The sequence below is a fragment of the Lepidothrix coronata genome, unplaced genomic scaffold (genome assembly GCF_001604755.1).
Source record: "Lepidothrix coronata isolate B3197 unplaced genomic scaffold, Lepidothrix_coronata-1.0 Scaffold58, whole genome shotgun sequence".
Lineage (NCBI taxonomy): Eukaryota > Metazoa > Chordata > Aves > Passeriformes > Pipridae > Lepidothrix > Lepidothrix coronata.
In genome coordinates, this window is record NW_016690238.1 from 3,657,911 (window position 1) to 3,682,649 (window position 24,739).

Here is a 24,739-nt window from a genome sequence, read left to right on the forward strand (position 1 = left end):
AATGCAAAAAGTTGCAAAATGGATGTTTAAGTGTATGATGTAGTTTACAAAGGGTCTTGGAAGTGCACAGGGAAGAAAAAGTCTGCAATTTCTCAGTGAAAGAACACAGACTTCACTGAGTTAATTTTAAGTGTTTAACTCCTAGATGCTCAGCAGCGTTTAACAGGGACACCAGAGGCTCAGTTTTTCATATTAATTATTGGAAAATATTATCTTACATTCCACTTGCAAAGTGAATTTATTAATTAGGAGCAATACTATTAATAACAAACTCCAGTCTTGATGATCTACCAGAATTGGTAACAACTCAACATTAATATTCTAGTCATCCCTTCCTATCTGAACAGTCCCCTTGCTTCTGCTTCTTTGTGGCCTCTTCCTTAGTTCACATCTCTGTTCCCATCCTCTCTGGTTCTGAGTAGACTTCAAAACTTATTTACAAAGCACAGTAACTGCAAGCTGTGCAGTTCAGGTGGACTTAGTGATACAGATTTATGCTACTGAAGCGGAGTTGGAGAATGTTTCTAAATCTCCATAGGTTTTATGTAAATTGTAACTCTTAAGTCACTTCCCTGTCTAATGTAAATTTGTTGTAGGACAATGAGATGTCTTGATTTTTTTATTTTTTTTTTAGCTAAGTGTAGAGTGCTTTTAGGTAGATGTATATAATCCTCAACATTTGCAGAGTTTAATTTCTTGGGTATTTCCCTTCTGTCAGACAAATGCATGAGCTCCTTGTTAGAAGTGGCCCTGTCTGGAAACGAGGAGCAGAAGCCCTTTGACTATAAGCTGAGACCTGAGATTACAGTCTATGTTGATTTGGCCTTGGGTTGTACAAAAGAGCCAGCCAGGAGCCTCTGGATCAGTATGCAAGACTATGCTGTTAGTAAAGGTAAGGTGTTGAAAATGTGTGTGTGTTAAAAGCATATTACATATATTACATGCCTCAACTACACTCCTAGGACAGTCCTGGATTTTTGTTGGCAACAAGTTTTAATTCTGCAAAAGGAAAAATAATTTATTGTTATGTTCCACAATCTCTCTTCTGCTGTTTCTCTTTCTTTTGAAGTTGATTTCAGTGTTTGGCAAACATGTAGTTCAGTGTTGTTTTTCCCCCTGACCTGGTAAGAAGAAACTCTTGTTTGCTTACTCAGTTGTTGTTTTTTCTGTTTTCTGAGTAGAGCAGGGTAAAACTGACAATTAAAAAGGAAAATTAATGGGGAGGAGATGGGGAAAGGCAAAGTAACTTGCAAAATATGTTGGGAATGGAATGAAGTCACCCTTTGTTTGTCAAGTCTCTGGGAGGCTGGCCTTACAGTGTTAATAGTTCCTCATGCTTATAACCTAAAATCTGGGTTTTCCTGCTCAAGCTTTCCAGGTTCCTTTTAATGACCTCCACTAAATATTGTTGTTGTACTGTAACTCTGCAGTATCCAGAGATAATTTTCTGTAGCTCTGGCCAAGCTGAGCGGGATGAAGAAAACAGCAAGTGGCCTTGTGTGCCTGTTGAGAGCAACACAGAGGGTTCTTTTAGAGAATTCCACAGGAGTAGGAATTCCAGTTAAAAAACCTGCTGGTTATCAGTTTACAAAATCTGAGATGAGTGGGTTGATAGGTGTAATTTTGGCTATGGAGCTGGGCTCTTTAGAAGTTGATGTGGTTCTGCTCTTCACAGTGCAAGCTGCCTGAGGAGCAGGTATGTTAGATAAGCTGTGTGTGGCCAGGTGAGCTTTTGTCATTTCGACAGCAGTTTGCAAGGATTCATAGATAACATTTAATAGGAAAAGATATTTAGATTAAAAGATACTGTTAAGGGAGTGGGACAGTATTTTTTTCCCCCCCTGTGGAAAATGATGGTGCTTTGTGGAGGTTTGCTTGGCAGTTTGGCTATTTTGTAGTCGAGTAAAAAGAACCATTATGAAAATAAGATTGAAATGGGGAAAAGTTCTTTTGAAATTAGGGGGTCAGTTCCTGAAAATACTGGTTGAACCTTCATTTCAAAACCTGAAAATGTCTCTTGGTAATATTAGCAGTGAAGCTTGTGCTTTTAAGCTTGAGCAGTTGGCCTTCCTGCTGGAGATAAGGCTTTTCCATCATAAGCAAAACTGTGAAATGATGCTGGAATGTGGTTTCAAACGTGTAAAAGAGCAGCAAGTCTCAACTACTGTGTGTTTCTAAACAAGATCCATGTGAATTTGTGCCCAGAAGAGAACAGCTCCAGTTTGCTATGGTTACTTGAAAGACAGGTTGCACCCTAGTTTCTGCTCCCTGGCTCTCTGGTGGCAGTGTGTGTGCACCCCCTGGCTCTCTGGTGGCTCTCTGGTGGCTCTCTGGTGTGCACACCCTTGACCATCAGACTGAAGGACCTTGAGCAGCCAAACCCACAGTGGTCTGAAGTGACGTGTGTGTATGAGTGAGTGATGGTGAACATTTCTTAAGCATTGAAGCTACTGCTAAATGGAAGGATTTAAAGGGGTGAAGATTTTTTTTATGATGCCACTGAAAATACTTTTGTTTGTTGGGAACAGCCAGTTCTGATGAATCCTTTGTCTTTTCAGATTGGGATACTGCAACTTTAAGTAATGAATCACTCCTAGACACTGTGTCCAGATTTGTTCTTGCAGCTCTTCTGAAGCACACGAGTTTACTTAGTCAAGCTTGTGGTGAGAGCAGGCAAGTCATTTAAAGCTGCTTTTAAAAGTTCAGTTGAATTCTTGAAAGGCAGTTTGTGTGATTTTTTTTTTTTTCTGGCTTGGGTCTCTTTTTTTCAGGTACCAGCCTGGCAAGGCCCTGGCAGAAGTTTACCGCTGCGTGTACAAGGTTCGCAGCCGTTTGCTTGCCTGCAAGAACATGGAACTCATTCAGACCAGATCATCCTCAAGAGACAGATGGGTAAGGCTGGAAAGCTCCTTTCAGTTCTTCAGGCTCTACTGGGTATTCAGAAAATATGACAAAATGTTGGTTTCGTGTCTGTTGCTGGTATTTTCGTTGTGTCTTGTTGAAATCTTTCAGGAGTTTTCCAATGAGAATGGGCAGAGTATAATAAGGAGTCTGTAGTGCATGTGATGCTGAATCAGTTGGAGCCAAGGGTTGATTGGCAGCATTTGGCTGGAGCACAGCCTTAGGCCTGGCTTTCCCTGTGACCGTGGCTCTGGTGTGCTGGGCCATAAAAGCCTAGAGCTTAGATGGAGATGGCTTAGCTGTGTTGGACAGGCCACAGCTTAGTCTGGCTGCCATGCCTGAATCCAGCTGAGTTTTCTGGGCCTCTGATCTCTGTACCTCTCTCTTCCCCTTCCCTGCCTTACTCACCTCTTCTTCCTTCCTCCCTGCTTGGATTATGTCCTAACATTGCTTTACTGTGACCTGTCCTTGTCAGCCCTGCATGATTGTCTGCCATTGCATTCTACCCTGCAGGAATGCAGCCAGCACGATGGCAGCCTCTGAATCATTTCATTAAACCAGGTCAGATCTGATGATGGAAATGGTCATGGAATTACTCCGGGTTGGGGCCTGTTGGGCATTACAAAGTACTCCTTTAAAACAGGATTCAGGTTTCTGTGATAGGATTTTTAAGCAAGATATTTTTAACCAACAAAATTCTAATGTGACATGAGGATTAAGAGGCTTTTTGGCTATGTTATAAAGCACTAGTGATGCTCTTTAAAACCATGTGCTTATGTCGCCTACTTAGTTAATATTGGGGATATGTGTCTTGGCCACTTGCTTTCTCAGGTTAGGGGTCTGACATGTCTGCAAGACATTCAGCACCTCTGAAAGCATTGGGTGTGTTCAGTAAGTTCTCCCAGAAGTCCTCACAGTTACTGTGCAGATGCAGCACAGCAAATCTGATGCACGTAGTACATTTGTTGTTTCAGATTTAATAGTATTGGGGAAAAGTGTCTGGTTTGCATTTGCATGGCAAACACAGGCTGGAGGATAGAATGAGGAGGGCAAATAAGCCAGAGAAATGGTGACCATGATGTGCTGCTATCAAGACCACCAGGTTTTTTCTGCAGATAAATTATGTTGGTGGGATGCTTTTCCTCCAAGTTTTGTAGGATTAATTATCTTCCTAAGTATTCCAAAACCTCTGTTGTAACTGCATGTTTTCAAGCTTTGCTTTCTTGGGACTGTTTAAAGCTACTTCCTGCATTGGAAAATTATCTGTTGGGTAATATGTATTTTGCTGGTCAGCACTTCTGTCCTCAGATTAAGGGAAAGCGTCAACTCAACTATATCCACTCAATCAGAAAAAAATTTAAATTCAAGTTCTAAGACCGTTAAGCTTCCCATGCACCTCATATGCTAATCTTTGGGATGTAAATCTGGTAATTTCATGGAAATAAAAGGGAGGAAAAGAACTGCAAATGCAGAACTGTTAAGAAGAAAAATGGGAACATATTTACTATCACTTTAAGGAACAATCTTATCCATCAAATAAGTTTTATCGTATTCATTTTCTTTTTAAGGGAATAATTTTTATGATTCAACAGGATGACTTTCCAAAGGCTTTGATGCTGAAGTGTCAGAGTTTGACAGTAGACTCTTTAGTAAGCATTCCAAGGAGGCATTTTTATGTAAATAATCTGAGTAATGGTTACTAAAGGAAAATTAAATTTCCCAGCTGATGCAGAGCCTTGAATGTAAATGGCTGATATCTTTCATTTCACAGAGTATCAAAATTATCTTTTTGATAGGAAAAACCCCTTACTCAATACCTGTGTCCTTTTACATTCGTCTTTCATTTCAGTGAGAATTTTCCACTTTATGATTTGTGGTTTTTTTTCATCCAGATGCTGGATAACCAAGAATCTGCTGATGTTGATACTCAAGAACATTCTTTTACTCGTACAATTGATGAAGAAGCAGAAATGGAGGAGCAGGCAGAACGTGACAGAGAGGAAGGACACCCGGAACAAGAAGATGAAGAGGAGGAAAGAGAACATGAAGTTATGACAGCTGGTAGTAAGTACTGGTTCTGTGTGTCAATGATGTCCTTTGGAAGGAAAGTGTCCTTTTCTCTTTGAGGTAAAATCGAGCAATTAGTTAAAAAATTGTGAAAGATTTGTCTGCATAAGCATCGTGAGAAGTTTATTTTTATAAAATGGTGTAGGGCTTTTATTGATTCAGGGAAGTCTTCAGATGCAAGGGAATGGGAATACTGGGCAAGTATTGCCTTTGTGGGCAATTCCCAGGGCATCTGCCATATCCTAACACTTCTTACATGCACTGTCTGCAGGACTAATGGCTTTCATATTGTTTCCTCTGAAGTTCTTGCCAACAGATCTCCGAGTTTTCATCAGTATTTATATATAGAATTTTTGCTGTGTTTGTATGTGTTGTTATTTTTGTAGTGAGCTTTGAAGGATAAGGTTATTCTGAAGTTTGGAAACAAAACTGCTGTTGATAACGGGGCTGACTGAGTGGGAATTCACTTCTGTCTTTGAGTATCTCAGAGTTTGGTATTTGTAACACTATTTGCAATACTTTGTCATGGGTTTTCTAAAAATGGTGTTTAACTCTTTAGGAGATAGCTTGGAAAAGGTAAACCTTGCAAACTGTTATTGTACTGATTTGGATTTGTAATCTGGCTCAATGGGATAGTTAATCCTTAATTTTTCCAGTTTCAGTGAAACACGTTCAGTCACACTGGGCTGGTTTTCTCTGTTATTAACTCAGCATTCCCAAGGACAGCAGTTGTGTTGGCCTGGGAAGTTTTCTGTGGAGTGTATGTAGCTTAAAAAGCAAAATTGGCTGACAGTTCCCCATTAGGACTCCCATATTTCTCTTTGGGAGCTCACAGACCAAAATGTATTTTATACCTTTAGTTTCCTGTGGTGTGTCATTGCATGGGCAATGCAGTGGCCTTCCCTGAAGGTGTGCTGTGGAGCTGAAGGCACGTTCAGGAGATGCTTTATGGTTCCAGAAGGTGTACACGTGTTACCAGTTTAGTAGATGCAATATGTTTTTGCTGCTTGATATGCAGCAAACCTGGGCAAACGCTCAGGGTTCTCAAATTCCACCTGGACAGGGTTTCTGGGCACAATAAAGGAAATGTGTCCAGAAATATCCAGACAGTCAGTAGTGTTACATGCACAAATAAGTAGGAAGATGATTATTTCACTGGACTTCCAAGGAATCTGATCCTGCCATGCAGAGTTCAGTTGGTGTCCTTGATACCTTGCTGCTTCTAACTGTTGATACCAATGAAGGAAGTATTTAGGTTTACCTCTGCCTTTCCAAAAGGGAATTGAATCTTTAAAAATAAAATTATTAAATCAAGAGAACTTAAGGTCTTTGGACAGAGATGAGGAGATCTCTCACACAGCTTCTTTAGAGGAATCTGGCACCTCAGACAACAGCAGAACTCAGTAAAGTGAAGGCTAAGAATTTTAATAAGATCTTCATTGTACTGCCCAAAGCTAATAAAAGCCTGGAACTGTTTCAGTATTGACTTGAAGATACACTGGAGTCTGAAATACAGATTTACAGAAGCATTACTTTTATAGGTCTGCTAAAAGGCAAACATGAAATAATCTCTCTCTCTTTGATGCCATCCAAACAGGAGTTGGGTTGCAGTAAGACACTGAAAGAGTGTTTGGTGTTCTGTCAAAGTGCATTGTCCTCTTCATTTTAAAATTAACATTGTGTAAATGCTTCATTTGACCTGTTTGCATTACTTCTTTGATGGCATTGTATTATTAATGTATTCTTTTACTGTTGGAAAAATATTGGTTGTTCTTTGTAGCGGGGCAGTTTTTGGCCCGAGATGTAGATGAATATTTTATTCTCTGTAGCTTTGTCTAGAAGTTAAGACCTTCTTTTTGTGTTGCATGTTACAGAAATATTTCAATGTTTCCTATCAGCCCGTGAAGTAGCTCGCAGTCGGGATCGGGATAGGATGAGCACTGGGACGGGGACTAGACTTGATGATCCACCCCCCCAGTCTCAGCAGGAAAGGAGGATCAGCACAGATCTGACAGAAGGCCAGGATGTGTACACTGCTGCCTGCAACTCGGTGATCCACAGGTGTGCCCTGTTGATCCTGGGGGTGAGCCCCGTGCTGGAGGAGCTGCAGAAGCGCCGGGAGGACGGGCACTCCCAGCAGCCGCCCTCGGCCACCCCCGAGGGCATCGGGCTCATGACAAGGTGGGCTCTGCTCCTTGTGTATCTCTGCTCCTTCATCACTGATTGAACAACCTCAGCTTTCCCCTGAGGATTCTTACAGTTGTTTTAGAAGAAACCTTTTGCTCGGAGCAGTGTTATGCTCAATTTTTACTCAATTTTCTTTGTCCACGTTAACTAAAACTTAAGAGTTTTATTCTGTGTGCACCCTATTTAAGTTTCAAGGCTGGGCTTAGTGGTGAATAGTTCAGACCATCAGGTGGTCTGAACATCATGAGGTGCTTGGAAAACCTATTTCTTTTTCCTACAATTTGTGTTTGGATTTTTTTATTGCCGTATTTGTGTTTCCTTGACCCTTACCAATGTCCTATGTAGTAGTGTCAAAAAAAATTGTAGTGTATGTTTAAAACAAAAGTTTCAAAGCCTGTTATGGTAAAAGTGTTGTTCATGTTTGGTTTTTATAAGTATTCCTAACATTGACGTTGGTAAGACACTATTATTAGGTATAGGAGAGAAAGAAATTAAGCCAGGCAGCTCATTGAATGGGAAGAAGTGCTTAATTTAAATAATATAAGTACTACATCATCTATTTTAAATTTTGTAACCAGAAATATTCTTGGTAACACAGTTTTATTCTAAACTTGACTCACTGAAACTTTTTTTCTGTCAATCTTTATGTTTAAAGTAGAATATAGCACAGGAATTGTGTAGGTGATGCTACTAGTCTGAATCTTCTTATGCTTCTAGTGTACAGAAACTCTGTTTGGTATTTTAAATTAAGGTATTGATGTGGAGTATAGAAGAGGATTATATATATTCAGTACCCTTTTATTCTTTTTGCCTCTTTTTGGAGATCTAGTCCCTAAAGCATGGGTGGCTGCCTCTGTCATTGTCAAAGTGCCTTTCATCTCCACCATATCAACTTTAGGATGCATTTTATGGGTGGGTTTTGAATAAGTTCAGTGCTTTGTCACCCACTTACTCCGTGTTTGTTTTCCTGTGCTCTCAGCTCAGAGTGTTTGTTACTCTGTGTAATACTCACCAAGGCACTAGAGATCCCTCACTGGGGTCACCCTCTGTTCAGTTGACCAGTCAGGCTGTGAAGAAGTAACAAAGTTTACTAATACCCTTTATAAGCATAACCGAAGCCATCAGGCCACTTTTTGCCTCTTTAATGTGGTCTTGTGATGTTCTGTGATAGTTTGCTCCCAAACAAAACTGCGGTACCTGCTAAACTTGACTATCAACTCTTACTTTTGTCTGATATCAGTGTTTTCTTTCTGTGTGCACATGAATGTGTGTGCCCCTGGAGCAGGAGTGAAAGTCTGACAGCAGAGAGTCGCTCAATCCACACCAACTCCAACTACAGACTGATTAAGTCGAGGAGTGAGTCCGATTTGTCTCAGCCAGAATCCGATGAGGAAGGTTATTCACTGGTGAGTAAACCAGCATTTCCTTGTAGGTGGAAAACACATCTGAAACATTTGTTTAGTGCTGTGTTTCAGTAGGTCAGTTCAGCATTCTGAAGAGAAAGTACTAGAGGTAAAAAAACCAATTGAAATTATTATAGCTCTGCTAGCTTCCTCGCTTTTATGGGGGAGGGATGAAAGTTAAATACTCAAATGTTGTGCACCACGTATGTTCACCTAAAGAAATGAGGCTTTTGTTCATCTTTTAATGTAGAGTGGAAGACGAAATGTTGATTTGGATTTGGCAGCATCACACAGAAAGAGGGGTAAGTTTTCTTGTTTACCTCGTGAATATTGACCAAATAAATGTTGGTGTTTGTGAAGTTAAAGTGTGTTTGCAGTTACATACAGCTGACAGTTACATAGCAAATCCTAAAACTGAGTATTTAAAAATAACACCTAAAAGAATTGTTACCTACTGTTTGTTTGCTTTGTGATTTGGTTTTAGTATTTCCTAGGTTATAACTCTTTATTTTAGTTTCTAGAATTGTGACCTTTTGAAGCAAGTGAGGATTTCTGTGAAGTTAAGTGAATTAGGAGCGTTCATTTTGTTTTCACTCATGTGACTTCAGGAATAAAAAACTGGCAGAGAAGTTCATGTGGAACTTGTACTAACAATGAACTTTTACCATAAAATGTACTTGAACGAGGAGAACTTGTATTCAGAAAATACCACCTTAATTTGCATCCTTTCAACACCAGCACATCTACAGAACCAAGCAACCACTGGTTTTATTGCTCCAGTATAAATCAGATTTTTAACTTTTGTACTGTGTTGCTGCTTCACACTGGGGAATCTCAATGAGCTTCTTGATAGAAGGTATGGAGGGAACAAAGGGTGTTGGTTTACAAGGAGACCAAAAGTCCCACTTCAGTCTGTGTGATGCAGAATCTCTGTGAGAATCACAACTTAGGTCTGTTGTACCTGTAAAAATCATGGGAAGATGTAAACAGGAATTAGATTGAGTTATGTTATACCTTAATAACAGAAGCCTTAATACCCTTAGGTTGTGTAAGAATTCTAGCAGAGCACTCAGAGGTTGCTTGCTTTTTCAGGTCTTCTGGAACAGGCTATCAGTGGCACACCCATTGGATTTCAGTATTTAAGTAATGTGGAAAGGAGTTCCTCTGCTTGCAATTGAAACAGCTGAACAAGTAAAGAAATGTTGTAGAGCTGTTTGTACTGTGACAGCAGGATGTGTCATGGCATTTTCAGGGTCAGGAGATCTGTCAGAAGGCCTCTCTCAGTCTCTGAAACCAACATTTTTAGCTTTGCTGTTAATCGGACATAGAACTCTGCACTTGATTTCCTGTGTCCTAAAACTAATTCATTTTGGATTATGGTTCCTGAGTGTTGGTTAGGCTGATGTTGCTTTGGTCACAAGCCTCAGGAAATGGGCAATAATGGAAGAGGAGACTTTATTAAAACTTTTATTACAGCAGAAGATTCTGCACTGGGTTTGTACCACTGAGGAGGGATAGGGGGGAATGCAGTTGATCTGTCCAGAACCTAAAGGAGCTCAAGTAGCTCATGTGCAAACTGAACCCTGTGACAACATGTAACTCTTTCTGGTACTGGGAGACTTATTTGCTCTCCCATGATACTTAGATTTTTTTTTTTGTCTAATTTTGGCAACTGGGGTTGGTCAGCATACAGTGATGAAAGCTGGTCTGCTTGTGCTGGATGATACATAGGACAGTTTGGGTTGGTACCCAGTGAATCCAGGGTTCATTTAAATTCCTCATAGGTCTATTAAGGTCAGGAAAAGATCTACAAACACCTGTGTGAGAAGTGGATGAGCTGTTCTCAGGGCTGTTTAAGGTCTTTAATCTCTTCTGACGTGTTTGGTTTTGTGAATCCCCTGGAGCTGAAGCATCTCCCAGTGTTTGGTGAGGGTGCAACTTCCAGCCAGTTTGGATTGTCCCCCTGCCCCTTGTCACATCTCCAGCACACTGGGGTGCCAGGGATGGTGCAGTGCCAGTCCTGGATGTTGGAGTGGTGAAACCCCTTCAGTTATATCTCTGTTGTTGGGATGTACTGTGGCTGATAAAGGGGGATGTTTGTGCTCACTGTTGCCTCAGTTAGAGGAGCAGGAGAAATCTGAATTCTCACAGCACATTCACATTCAGCTGTGCTCCATCCCCCAGAAGGAATTAAAGACTTCATCTGCATTTGAATTTGCTACATTTGTTCAAAATTGAAGTGATGAAAAATCCCAGTTTCCTGTTTATGGCAAGTAAACCACTGTGGAAGAAGTGACCCACAGAAGACTCCAGCATTGTTTCTCACGATGTTCTCCAAGTGGATTTTTAAGTGCCACCAAAGTCAGATCCACCTGAAGCAACCAATAGATATTTTTGTGAGAAACAGGCAGCATATTTTTATTTTTAGTTTGGTTTTTTTTTTGACATGTTCTTTCCATATTTATGATTGTACCTTGTACTCCTACTTCTGATCTGCTTTTGAGTGGAGGATGTGGAAGATTTTGTGTCCCTCTAAATGACAAGGAGAGGAAGGAAACCTGTCATATAGATGCTGAAGTATGTGTCTATTTTGAGTGCAGAGAATAGTCATGCATTACAACAGAAGTGTATGTGGGAAACACTTCTCAAATTGCAGTTAACTTAAATCCTACAAAACAGCAGCAGTAACCAGTGTTGCTTTAAGGGACTTGTAGCTGAACTCTTCAAATTTTTGTTGGATTGAATGTAGAGTTGGCAGTGTTTGGGGGGAAAGAACGAGTAGAGTCTTACAGAAAATCCAAAGGAACCACTTCTCATTTCTTTCTGCTGAAGTTTATAATTTAAAATATTTGATCACGTTTCCTTTTACGTGTGGTTTTTAAAATAATTCTTTACTCAAGTTTGCAGCAGCCCTTGAAGATGTTTGTTCTCTTCAGTGTCTGCATAAGCTGAAGGAAGCTGACAAGCAGAGCCAATTGGAAAGCAAGTTTTTTTTCCTTCTATCACTACTGCTTTTTTCCTGCAGGCTGTGCTATTTTGAAGACTTCAAAGAGAATTTTGACTGAAAAAATTTCTTTCATATGTGGGTGTGAGGTTCCTCCCATCTCTTCTCAACAAATGTACTGAAATGCAACCACATTAAATGTTACAGAACTGTGGCCACACACGTTTCCAGCTGAGGTTTTGTGGGGCTGGTTTATCCTCAGCTATATTCCATGCAGAGTGCTTGATCCTTGCAAATTTGTCAAAATTACAGGGTATTGGTGAGTGGTTGGTTTGTTACAGGCAAGAGAGTAATTCCCCCTGGAGGGGGTTGGCTTATTTTAGAACTTCTGTTTGTTGAATGCAGCAGCTCATTGTTCACAATTCAGGTCACATTTCCTTGCTAATTGAATCTCACTCTTGGTTATAACCTGATTTTTATGGTGTGAAAGCTGTTCCCTTTCATAAATTACAGTATTGGCAGTACAAAGACTGCTAATCCTGTGAGTTCCTATGGTCTTGCAGATGAGTATGGAAGGAAAAGCATTCTCTTTTTATTCAATTAACATCTCAGCCACTCAGTCCAATCTTTGTTTAAATTGCCTTCTTCATTCTTTCTGTCTATTCAGAAATAGGACTGGGGTATTCCTACTTCAGCCTGAGGATCCTTTGAGTTTCTTGTTCCTTGGCATTTAGTTATTTCTGAATTAGTAGACTTTTTCTGTAGTTATGGAAGGAAAAGTCTTTTCCAGTGATTTTGCAGTAAGGGATGAAGACATTGTTTTCCCTTTGTATATAAACCTTTTTATTTTTTGTTGCTTGGATTAATCTCTTTCACTTTTGCAGACCCAGGGGTGTTTTTGTCACCCAGAAGTGATACCTGTTGTGTACAGTACCTATGGGAGACTGTGCACAGCTTTTGGGAGTTATCAGTAAGGGCTGTGTGGTCAGCAGTGAAATCATGGTTCCAGACACATCAGTGGGACTCCTCCACTCAGGGGTTTTCATCACATGCATCTAAATTCAGTGAATTCCAGTGTGCTTGTGTTACTGCTCTGTGCCACTGACACAGTGTTACTCCAAAAAAAGCAGCAACTTCAGTGAAATCCAACTTCAATTGAAATGATGTAGTGTTCCTGCAATAATGAGTTCTGAGCTGGGAAAAGGGCAGCTGGAGTTTGAGTAAGGGATTTAGACACGTCTTGGTGGATGATACAGGGGATGTTCATGGCATTAGTTTTGTTTCCTTGACAAGAAGGTGGAGAATGTAGAAAGTTTGTTATCTAGGCAATACTAATTCAAAACAAGAGTAAGTATTTTTTTCCACATACTTTGCTGCTTGACATATTATTGTATTGATTGAGACTGATCATTTAAGTCTAAGAATAATATGAGGATGAGGTTTTATGAGTCTGTTACCTTCTGTTTCAAATGTCTGCTTTTGTCTTCTGATTCTTGTGTGGTGTAGTGTATTTACTCCTTTTTGGCCAGTTGAGCCCCAGAAAAAAGAAGAGCTTCAAGCAAGTAACTGATGGCATGTTTATTTTTTGTCTCTATAGCTTCCCTACATATTTTTTGTTTTCTGGAGCGTGCATTGCAGCTGTGCCACATTCATGTAGAAAACTCATTATTACAAGCTGGCTTATAAGGACAAGTAAACTTTTTTTATTTTCACTGTAAGCTTAAAGTTTCTGCCTCTGCACAGCTCTGGTCATGTGATTGTAGAGGCTTTGGAAGTGCTGCACTGCAATCAATTCTGTGTGATGAATATTGCACAGAATCAAGCTAAGCTCCAATATACAGCCATACATTTGATTTTTCTATTGATATTTGACATATTCAAGAGAAAAAGATTACTTTGTTTTAGATCTGCGTGCTCTGATTCCTAAGTGGTTTTACTTCTGAAGTATGCCCTTAAATTTCTGATATCTTTGTGTTTAAACTCTACACTTTCAATTATAACTTCTGATGTCTTACATTTAACCTGTATCTCATAATTGTTGGACTTTGTCCAAATTTGAAGCAATTTTAAATTAGTCTTACATTTAAACATTTTTGCATTTCATACTAAAATGGCTAGCTAAGATCTAATCTTACTTCAAATATGAAATAATTTAGGTTTTTATTAATACATGGTGGGGGTTCTTTCTTATAAGATTCGTTGACTATCAAAACTAAATTTTCTTCTGGTGTTCTCCTTGAAAGGTCTCCTTTAGCTTATGATTTAAGACACTGGCATTGCTTTTTGTCTCTTTACAAATGCTTTGGCTCTGTGCTGTGCTTCCTAGCAGGGCAGGTGGAGGGGAGGAAGCTGAAGGCACTTTGGGCTCTCCTGCTCCTCAAAGGCTGCAGGGCCTGAGGGGGCTTTTTGTTGTTGCTGTGTGGGCAACATTTTGTGGACTTGGCAGTGATTTAGCTGTGCTTCCTGTGGGTAACCTGAGGCTTTGTTTCTCCTCTCCCTTGGGCTCTGATCACCATTCATATGCCAGGAAACTGCTTCCTACATGAAACTAAGTATTTTAGCCCCCATTTATTCTACTCTTTGTCATTTATCTTATGTTTCTCACCTGTTGCTTCCCCATATAACTTAGATTTTAAAGGAGAGCTTTAAAACAACTACTCTAAGAATTAATATTAAAATTAGGGTAAGGTGGTATCTGTCTTGGCTGTTGTTTTAAATACTGTTGCCAGATATAAATTGTAAAATCGAGTAACAGGATTTCTGTAAATTTTTTTCATAGGAAACTTGACAAAATAGGTTGTTCTCTGTAAACCTGGTGGTGTTGCTGTGTTACATAAAGCAGCAGAGATCAGGAAATTAGATTGCACTTTGAAAAGTAGTGTTTAAGCTTAATCTTTGCATTATCCCAAATAAATTTGAGGCTGTATATTTTTGTCAAATACGTGTTCTGACCTAAGTACTGTGATGGTTCTTTCTGAAGCCATTGCAATTGTTTAGTAGCAAATGTAAGGGATACCTTGCAAATGCACATAAACACTGTTTACAGAAAAGGAAATGGAATGTCAACTGTTTTTCCTAATTCATAGCCCTGACAATTAAATTTCTGGCAACTAAGTGGGGATTTGCTACCTAGTTTACAAAAGAGAAGCAAAATTTCACAGTATTTTGAATTTTTAAGTTGTGTAGAGGTGCAAATTGTGAGCTGCAGGTGCAGCCTTGTTGGCAGAATAACAGCATATTGCCTTTACTTCAGGAAAGAAATGACATCAGTGGTTGTCAGGAGAGTTATCCTGAGTTCCAACCTGTGTGTCTGTCTTTCCTTGTCCCTCTGAGCAGCTGCTACAGGTAGACAGGAGGTCCAGAAATGAGGATCCAGCTGTTGCCATTGGAACTCAGCCTTACTGAGGAAAGAAAGCGTTGAACAGATGGATTGCTGTGAATTTGTGTGACTTCTTCCTGAAAATGGCTCTTTTAATAATGTTTGAGGCTGATAACCCTGCAGAAAGATTTTTAAAACCCAAAGTAATACAGATTTGTACGAGCCCTTTGAATGGGTTGTGATTCTCCAAATTTTATCTGCAACTCATTGTGCATAAGATAGATTAATAGATTCATATTTAAAAATTATTCATAGATTATTTAAGATAATCTGAGCTAAACTTTCAAAGTGACTTTCAACATAGATTAGGTTACCACAAAGGTCTCCTTACACTTCCCATCTTTACAGAGGGAAAGTTCTTCTGAGCAGGGTCTGCCCTCTTGGAACACCTTGCACAGGTCCAAGTTGGCCAAGAGCATTTACAAAAATGAAATACTGCCTGCAGTCCATGGGTTGGCTGCTAATGAACTTATGGCCTGAGTGACATGGCCCTCATTGGTGCCAGGGTTTGGGTTCAGCAAAACTCTTTTGGAAGTGAGGTCCAAGCAGTGCTGCAGACTGATGGCTGGTGCTCGTTTGGAGGCCATTTGTTAGTGATGATGGTAAAGTTTCAGTGTAAGGACAGAGGAAACACTGGAAAATAGACTTGTGAAATGGCCAGCCGACAAATATACAGATCTAGTACTTGCTGGAGATAGTATTTAATATACATGTATCTCTCTTGAGTCAAAGTAAATGTTCTCTGTTAGTCTAAAATACTTTCTGTTCCATCTGCAATCATGATTTCTGTAAATATTTCATCCAAAATAACATTGCTTTTTCCAAACCATGAAATACAGTGGCTTGATTAAAACCAAAACTGCTCTTACTCTATATAATAAATATCCAAGTGCATAATTTCTGTTTTAGCAAATCTTTTCTTTACTATTTTGTCATTTAGCTGCAGAGCATCTTATTCAGTGTTCTAGCTTTAAGCTGAGCAGTTTGAGTGGCTTCTGCCTTTTTGTTTTCTCACTTGGCACCATGTTGCAATACTGCTTAACACAGAAAAGAAATACAGCCTTTTCTTTAGGGAAATTGCTGTAAATTTAAATCAAGTGTTTTGCTCTAAGTTGCTTTAATGCATGGTATAATTAACATGAATATTCATTTTCCACCTGTATGAATAGCAGCAGTTCAGTCTTTACCTACTGCCAGAATGTGTTACCTGGTGAGTGGGAATTGAGAGACTTCCCTGTGTGTGTCTTTAGGAGCAATTCACAGCCAGGTGGAATCTCTGAGTGACTCCTGGGTCCGACTGAAGCACAGCAGGGACTGGTTGTACACGTCCTCCTACTCGTTCGTGGAGTCCGACTTCGATCTCTCAAGATCCCTCGGAGTTCATACTTTGATTGAAAATGTTGTCAGCTTTGTGAGTGGAGACGTGGGGAACTCCCCAGGATTTAAGGAGCCAGAGGAGAGTATGTCCACCAGCCCGCAGGCATCAATCATTGCAATGGAGCAGCAGCAGCTGAGGGCTGAGGTAGATCTCAGTTTAACAACTCTTCTTGTTCTTTAGACATTATACTCGTTTTAGGGATTTATTTTTTTTCTTGAAACATTGTCCACATTCCAACTATTAATTGCATTTTTCTTTCTTTTCTATTAAGTATCTTCACTGGAACTGGGAACTTTTTGTAAATAAACTCTAAACCAAAACTGAAAGTATTGGCCTTTTAAAAAAAATTGCATCAAGGAGAAAGCAGCTGCCTCGTTCATCCTTGCTTAGAGTTGGAGATGATCCAATTTACGTTTCTTGGGATATTGGCTACTTAATAAATATTGCCTTTTGCCTGCCTTTATTTTTTAGCTTCGTCTGGAAGCCCTTCATCAGATTTTGGTGCTTCTGTCAGGGATGGAGGAAAAAGGCAGTGTGCCACTGATGGGGAGCCGTCAAGTGCCAGGATTTCAGTCTTCTTCATTGCTTACTTCTGTTAGACTCCAGTTCCTTGCTGGCTGCTTTGGTTTGGGCACTGTGGGACATGCAGGTGCCAAAGGAGAGAGTGTAAGGTTGCATCACTACCAGGTATGTACTTCAGGAGTTTCTGCTGTTTCAATAACTGAGTGATAAAAATGCATCGGTCCTTATAATATTTATTTGTTTGACCCAGGATGGTATCAGAGCAGCCAAGAGAAGTATTCAAATTGAAATCCAGGTGGCTGTGCACAAAATCTACCAGCAGTTATCTGCTACTTTAGAAAGAGCCCTGCAAGCTAATAAGCATCACATAGGTAAGTGAAACCAAATTTGCAAAATATGTCCTCTGCTATACAGTACAACAGCTTGTGCATTTACCAAAGCAGCCTTTGGTATTAGTGACCAGGATTCACTGAATTATCTGACTTCTTTTCGTGAGAGAGAAACTTTTTAACCTTCTTCATTTTCCTCAAGTGTTACTTAGACCTTCTTATTTTAAGTCTTCTCAGCCTTTCTGTTCCACGTACCACAATCTTCCACAGTCACCTGTGACTTTGGGGCTTCAAAGTGATTTTTAGGTTTCTCAGGGATAAGAAAGCAATTTTTTGGAAGAGGTGAGAAATCTCCAGTCTCTTCCTTTGTTGAAGTGAGCTTTCTTTAAACCCAAACCTGAGGGTCAGGGCACCTTGGCTCTTTGGAAAGCCCTTTGTCCTGTCCTATATCCAGATATTGCCATGTGCTTCAGGGATAGCTGAACTCTGCACCTCGTTGTGCCTTTGTACATGCACTGACCAATAGCTTCAGCACTGCAGAGAGCTCTGGAATTTGAATTTGTTGGTGGAACCCAATGGGCATTCTTACCTGAATTGTTTTGCTGTTTCACTTACAATTAAAATGGAACTGAAAGAAATTTCTTGAGAATCCATGTGAAGTACACATAGAAAATGAAATATTTCACCCAGTTAACCTTCTCTAGAGAGAAGTATCTGGTTTGAGATTTAGCCTCAGAACATTTACATCACAAACTAGATCTGCATGATATTCTTCCTGGGGCAGCCTTGACAGAGAGTTACACTGAGTTAAAGGGGACTACAGTGGTACATCAGAAAGACCCCCTCAAAGTATCTGACAAAGACTCTCTCTTTCCTTGATAATTTAATTCATTAAAATGTATTTAAAAAATAATTTGCTGTTCTTCTGTCTTAGGGTTCTTACTCTAAGCAGCTAATTAATTAGAAACAACTCTTTTAACCCAGAAGCACAGCAGCGCCTTCTCTTGGTGACGGTCTTTGCTCTCAGCGTGCACTACCAGCCCGTTGACGTGTCCCTGGCCATTTCCACTGGGCTGCTGAACGTGCTGTCCCAGCTGTGTGGCACAGACACCATGCTGGGACAGCCTCTGCAGCTGCTGCCCAAAACTGGCATCTCTCAGCTCAGCACAGCTCTGAAAGTAGCCAGCACGAGGCTCCTGCAGATCCTCGCCATCACCACGGGGTGAGTGTCAGATGGTCCCTTGCTTTTGGAAAACTTAATTGTTAAGCTCTTCAGCACCCTTTAAAAATAACCTTTCTTTAACTCACTAAATGTTGCTCTGGAGTATGTGAGTGAAGGGCAGAACAAAAAGAGTAGTCACATTATTCATAGGAAAGATGCACATAAGGCTTATAAGTATATTTAAATAGTGAGTGTTTGGACCAGAATAGTTACAACTCTGTGGTCTGTGAACACTGTATTTCAGTAGTCCCCATTTTGCTAGTTCAGCTTTGTGTGTAGATCTGCTCAGCTGATGTGATAAGACTTTCTGTTGGTGTGTAAAGGCAGTACCAATAACGTGGTAGGAGTTCTTCAGAGCAGTGCACTGTGCTGCTTTTCAGAATATGAAATAATTTGCTGAGGAACAGTGGCCTCTGCTAGACCATGGAACAGAATGCAAAGTCCTATCAATACTTAAATATTTAGTTTAACTCAGTACACACCAGTGGAGAAAGAATTTTCTATTTGGGGCAAGACTATTATTTGATATTCTGTACATGCATCTTCGTGTCAGTGTTCAAACAACACATTGCATTTACCTGCCAAATGTGTTACATCAAAAACTCCAGTAACCCTAAACCAAAAAAATACCCCAAACTGTGGAGACAACACCTCATCCTTGGAAGCTGCAGTGGAATTATGATTAATTAACAAAGTCGTTCTTTTTCCTCTAGGAAGTACTGCAAATGTATCCTTTGACTCCAAAGCTTAGACAGTTTTAGTTTAATTAGATACTACTTCTAATGTGTTTTAAAAGGGTTGAAAAAAGTAATAATCCAAGCCTATGGTGGAGGGTGGGGAAAAGTAACCTGCTGCAATTATTGTTGCTTGGATCAGCTCTCAAATACTCTTCTTTTTACTTTTTTGTGTGTCTGTACAGAACCTATGCTGATAAACTGAGCCCAAAGGTGGTCCAGTCTTTGCTGGATTTATTATGCAGCCAGCTGAAGAACTTGTTATCTCAAGCTGGTGTGATGCTTATGGCTTCCTTTGGAGAAGGGGAAGGGGAGGAAGATGAAGTGGAATCAAAAAAGGCAGATTCAAATGGGGATAATGAGAAGAGAGACTTCAGAGGTAAATATTTTGCATAATTTCTGTTACAGTTCTAAAATACCAGAAAGCATAATAGAAGAAACCACTGAATGCTCATCAAGTCCTCATCAGCTCTACTGTGTTTTGATTTTTGTTGGGTCATTTTTAACTCTGTAAATTAGATTCAAGTCATCAAATAATTTAGTGCTCTGCTCAGATTTATAAAGAATTGATGCATAAAGTGATGTAAGGATGCTAGCAGGCTGAGAATAAGAATTACTCCATCTGGTTTGGAATTAGGAAGAGAGTATAGTTTCCCTTGAACAATGATTTGGTGGCAGTGTTTTTCATATATGTGGTCATAGGAATTTATCTGGATTTCAAACTGCAAATAAGTGTAACTTTATTCAGGAAATTGTTGTATTTAAGCAGTTTTGCAGTTTGAGTGAATGGCAAGAGGGTGACACTACTCTGTGATATGAAAAAATCTGCAGGAAAAGATTTTCTGAAATATTAAGATCTTCACATTTTTGGCAGCCCTTAATGAACACTCTGATTTTCTGTGGAAATTATGGGTTTGAAGAATTATCAATTGTAGCTTGATTTTAGGTGTACATATGTTTTTGTTTGTGCTTATAATGGTCTTCACTTGTTAATTCATCAGCCATCGCATTATTTATAAGATAATTAATCACAAAATAGGATAGGAGGTCTTTCCAGAGACATTTTCATGTTAGAACTTCCTTGGAATACCCATCAGTGTGGGAAGAAGTTCAGTGTTTTGCATCAAAACCACTTTACCTGACTGCCCTACTGGGTGGGGAGGCAGGAGAGCTGGGGGTGATGTTCAGCCTTATGAGAAGGGGTGGTTGCATGGAAGATGTTTTAATTTTGTCCTCCTCTACTTTTCATTGGCAATAAATTAAATTATTCTTCCCCAAAGTGAGTCTAGTTTGGCCATGAGGGTAAAAAAAAGGCGGTCTTGCTCTTTTGCCTTGAGGCATGAACTTTTAGTCTTATTTTCTGTCACTGTCTTGCTGAGGAGCAGAAGTGAGAGCACAGCTTGGTGGGCACCTGTCAGCCAGCCAAGGTTCACAGCCAGCCACCATGGAATAACTGAGCATTGCATTTTTACCTACAGAACAGTGACAGGACTGCCAGTCGAGTTGTAATATTAAGATGTAATGAAAATTTTTCATTTCCCTTCCTAGCTGCCCTGCGAAAGCAACACGCAGCAGAACTGCACCTGGGAGACTTCCTTGTTTTCCTGCGTAGAGTTGTGTCTTCAAAAGCAATTCAGTCCAAAATGGCATCTCCAAAGTGGACAGAAGTACTCCTGAACATTGCTTCTCAGAAGTGTTGCTCGGGTATGACCTGGTCAAAACGTGCTCAGTGGTTACTTGCGTTTCCGTGGGGCAGTTCCAGCAATGAAGCCCTGTTAGAACATGGTGCACAGTGAACAATCAGAGCTAACTGGAGTAGATGTGCACAGGAGTTACACTTTGGGGCGCTGGTGGGGTGTAGGCAGGTGCAGGCCTGATGCAGAGGACTCTTCCAGATTGTTGACCTGTTGTTCCGTCTTCAGGAGTTCCCTTGGTTGGCAACCTGAGGACCAGACTGCTGGCGCTTCACGTGCTGGAAGCTGTGTTACCTGCGTGTGAATCTGGCGTTGAAGATGATCAAATGGCTCAGGTCTTTATATTTTGTTATAAACCTTTACACCTCTTTCTTCTAAAAGTCTCATTAAGCTTATGAATATTTCCTAAATTTGTTCAAAATCCAGTCTAGTGAGGCTCAGTTTAGATTTTTGTTAATCCAAGAGCACTAAATATTTTGATGTTTGTACCTGTGAAGTAAAGTGAAACAATATAATGCTCCTTGTCCTCATCTGGGAGTTAAAATGATCTGAATTCTATTCCAATACACCAGGTTGTTGAGAGATTGTTCTCACTTCTGTCTGACTGCATGTGGGAGACTCCAATAGCTCAGGCCAAACATGCCATCCAAATCAAGGAGAAAGAGCAGGAAATGAAGCTGCAGGTAACGATGCTTGTACTTTGTCTCGTGACTGAATGCTCCTGAATCACATTGACCACAAGTGTTTTGTCCTGTTCCTGGTAGAAGCAAGGAGAGTCTGAAGATGAGGATGAGAATCTTCCCATACAAGAGGTGTCCTTTGATCCTGAGAAAGCTCAGTGCTGCATAGTGGAGAATGGGCAGATTCTGACTCATGGAAGTGGAGGCAAAGGATATGGTTTAGCATCCACTGGAGTCACTTCTGGGTGTTACCAGTGGAAGGTAGGTTGCACAAAAGTGCATTTCTTAACTTCTCTCACTTGGATTTGGAAATATGCTATGATTTGTTAACAGCAGGTGTTTTTTCCCTTATGACAACACCCTTGAGTAAATGGCAGTGTTATGTTTATGGTTGGAGTCTGATCTTAAGGATCTTCTCCAATCTAAATCATTCTATGATTTTATGATTTTTCAGTCCAAAGGGAAGAGTTTGTGGCTGCTTTTGAGTGCTGCTGTTTGGGTATTTCAGTACACAGGTTGGGGAGTGTCAGTGTGTGTTGTGTGTTTGTAGAGGGTGATGGTACTTGTCCCTAAGATCCACAGTCAGCACCAATGTGCCTGGTTTTGCAAAAGTTACCTGCTGAAATATGTATATTTTGAAATTTTTTTTCTGTAGAAAAACACTTCACAAAACATTGTTTTCTTGCAAAAAGACACATCAGCCTGACTGGCAAGAACAGTGTTTTAATACACCATCTGGAGTGATTTTAATTTTTTAGGAATACAGATACATACACAGTTGTGCTCCTTGTTAGTACCGCATTTGAGCATAACACTTGTACTTTTTTTCCCCACTTGAATCTGTGAACATGAGATGAAAAACTTATTTCTTTCTGTAATATTGTTTTAGCACTTGTAGCCCAACTTGTGTGTGTGTGTTTTGAGTCCAGAAACGCCCCCCCCAACTTCTTTGTGTGTTTACATATAGTTTTCTTCTTTACTAGTACATTAAGCTTAAATGACTTGTCAGTGACTGACCTTATACCCAAGATGTCATTTTAGAGCTGGAGCATGGTTTCACCTTATAAACTTATAATTTTTTATTATTAAAAGCTTCTGAGAGAAACAGAAGTATACATACCGATGAGCAAGGAAAATTTTCATTGCTTCGGTGTGTTCAAGTGCATATTCTTGCATTTTTTCCCTGTTTGTTTTGCCTGCCAGTTCTACATTGTGAAGGAGAATCGAGGCAATGAGGGCACATGTGTGGGGGTTTCCCGCTGGCCGGTCCATGATTTTAACCATCGCACCACCTCGGATATGTGGCTCTACAGAGCCTACAGTGGCAACCTCTACCACAATGGAGAGCAGACTTTGACCCTGTCCAGCTTCACCCAAGGAGATTTCATCACATGTGTGTTGGATATGGAAGCAAGAACCATTTCCTTTGGGAAAAATGGAGAGGTATTTAACATCAATTGTTTTTTTTAATTGCATCAGTAATATGACATGGATAGACATGGTGGTTAAAACTCATGATAGTTTCCGTACTTAAAACCTTTATAATACAGACACAACTTTTTCATGTTTCGTATTTTTGCTCGTTAAGGTGTTCTGAGTTGGAGGGGTTTTTGTTTTGGTTTTTTCACTAGGAGCCCAAACTAGCTTTTGAAGATGTGGATGCAGCTGAGTTATACCCTTGTGTTATGTTCTACAGCAGTAATCCAGGAGAGAAGGTAACTTAAATGTTCATCTGTGTGCATGTGCTGATTTTGGCTGGGATAAGTCAGTATTCATCAGAGCAGCTTGTGTGGTGCTGTTTTGGATTTCTGACCAAAACCGTGTTGATAATACAGTGTTTTAACTATTGTAATCTATTGTAAATTCAAAATGTATTTTATTATTTAGAATTCATTTACAGACTTAATGTTCTACATGAAAAATTCAGTTCCCCAGAAACCAGGCAGAATGTACTATCAGGATTTCTAGATAGTCTTTTGTGAAAAACCATCAACTGTTGTAATTTCAGCATCCTTGAGTTTGAAGGGCTGGAGGTTTTGATCAGCGTTCAGGTGGATTAGGAAAGCAAAAAAAGGCAATGCTAGTAATTATTTCTATTCAGAAGACTCCTGTATTTATAAAAAGAGCTTATTCAGGTGTGTTGAGAAGACAACTTTGACACCGTTCCTTCCAACGCGTAGGTGAAAATCTGCGACATGCAGATGCGAGGGACACCCAGAGACCTGCTGCCTGGGGACCCCATCTGCAGTCCCGTGGCTGCAGTGCTGGCAGAGGCCACCATCCAGCTGATCCGTATCCTGCACCGCACAGACCGCTGGACACACTGCATCAACAAAAAGATGATGGAAAGGCTGAACAAAATCAAAACCTGCCTTAAAGAAGCAGGGCAAAAGCTCAAGAAAAGCCGCTCGGTTCAAAGCCGGGAAGAGAGCGAGGTGAGAGAGGAGAAGGAGAACAAGGAGGAGGAGAAAGGCAAACACGGGCGGCACGGCCTGGCCGAGCTGTCGGAGCTGCAGCTGAAGATGCTGTGTGCGGAGGTGTGGCCCGTGCTGGCCGTGATCGGAGGGGTGGATGCCGGGCTCCGGGTCGGAGGGCGCTGCGTGCACAAGCAAACGGGCCGGCACGCCACCCTGCTCGGGGTGGTCAAGGAAGGCAGCACCTCTGCCAAGGTGCAGTGGGATGAAGCAGAGATCACCATCAGGTATGTGCATTTCCTGCGCTTCTCAGCCTAGTGGTGCTTGGAAATCTTCAGAAGTAACAATTTCATCTTGCGTTAGAGTCTTGCTGAGCAATTATTGTAAGTTTAGACTTCAGCAGTATTGAAGTTAGTGCTGCCTCGAAGTGGGGTTTGTTCAGGGTCTGACCTGCCTTAGAGAGCCCAGGGAGTGCCCCTGTGTTAGGTGTGAGCAGTCTGGAGCTGCTGTTCTGCTGAGGATGGTGAGGACCAGGGAGGAGGCTGGAGGGAGATACCCCCTTTTCCCCTTCAAAGGGAAGGCACCTGGAAGGAAACTCCAAAACGAAGCCAGTGGCTTCTCTGGGTTCTCTGGTGCTCTCACAGGACTTGCCTGCGTTTTTGTGTGGAAAGATTTGATTCATTTAATTTCTTAAACTACTTTTGCCTGTAGCTGAACCACAACGTTGTGGAGAAATTGAGCACTAATTATTTTTTTTTTTTTACTGCCGGTAAAAAAAAAAATTATATTTTGAAATAGCTCGAGTCAGTTTACCTCCTAGAGCTGTTGCAGCATTGTGTCTGTTTCGTCTTTGCAAAGGCTGTTGTCACTTTAACTAAATATACT

At 40.5% G+C, this 24,739-nt stretch overlaps 1 protein-coding gene across 2 annotated transcripts in view; it reads left to right on the forward strand.

Annotated features, from left to right (window-relative positions):
- The window catches only part of HERC1 (HECT and RLD domain containing E3 ubiquitin protein ligase family member 1), a 113,081-nt gene that overhangs the window by 50,175 nt on the left and 38,167 nt on the right, over window positions 1-24,739 (forward strand). For both annotated transcript variants that reach the window (XM_017816915.1, XM_017816914.1), the window contains 19 exons: window positions 719-892; window positions 2,559-2,673; window positions 2,772-2,892; window positions 4,794-4,965; window positions 6,843-7,149; window positions 8,441-8,561; window positions 8,809-8,860; window positions 16,132-16,403; window positions 16,731-16,946; window positions 17,032-17,152; window positions 18,095-18,332; window positions 19,252-19,445; window positions 20,615-20,770; window positions 20,989-21,095; window positions 21,333-21,443; window positions 21,525-21,701; window positions 22,644-22,883; window positions 23,072-23,155; window positions 23,621-24,141. In XM_017816915.1, the coding sequence (XP_017672404.1) occupies window positions 719-892; window positions 2,559-2,673; window positions 2,772-2,892; window positions 4,794-4,965; window positions 6,843-7,149; window positions 8,441-8,561; window positions 8,809-8,860; window positions 16,132-16,403; window positions 16,731-16,946; window positions 17,032-17,152; window positions 18,095-18,332; window positions 19,252-19,445; window positions 20,615-20,770; window positions 20,989-21,095; window positions 21,333-21,443; window positions 21,525-21,701; window positions 22,644-22,883; window positions 23,072-23,155; window positions 23,621-24,141 (3,499 nt within the window). The remainder of the gene's footprint in view (window positions 1-718; window positions 893-2,558; window positions 2,674-2,771; window positions 2,893-4,793; window positions 4,966-6,842; window positions 7,150-8,440; window positions 8,562-8,808; window positions 8,861-16,131; window positions 16,404-16,730; window positions 16,947-17,031; window positions 17,153-18,094; window positions 18,333-19,251; window positions 19,446-20,614; window positions 20,771-20,988; window positions 21,096-21,332; window positions 21,444-21,524; window positions 21,702-22,643; window positions 22,884-23,071; window positions 23,156-23,620; window positions 24,142-24,739) is intronic.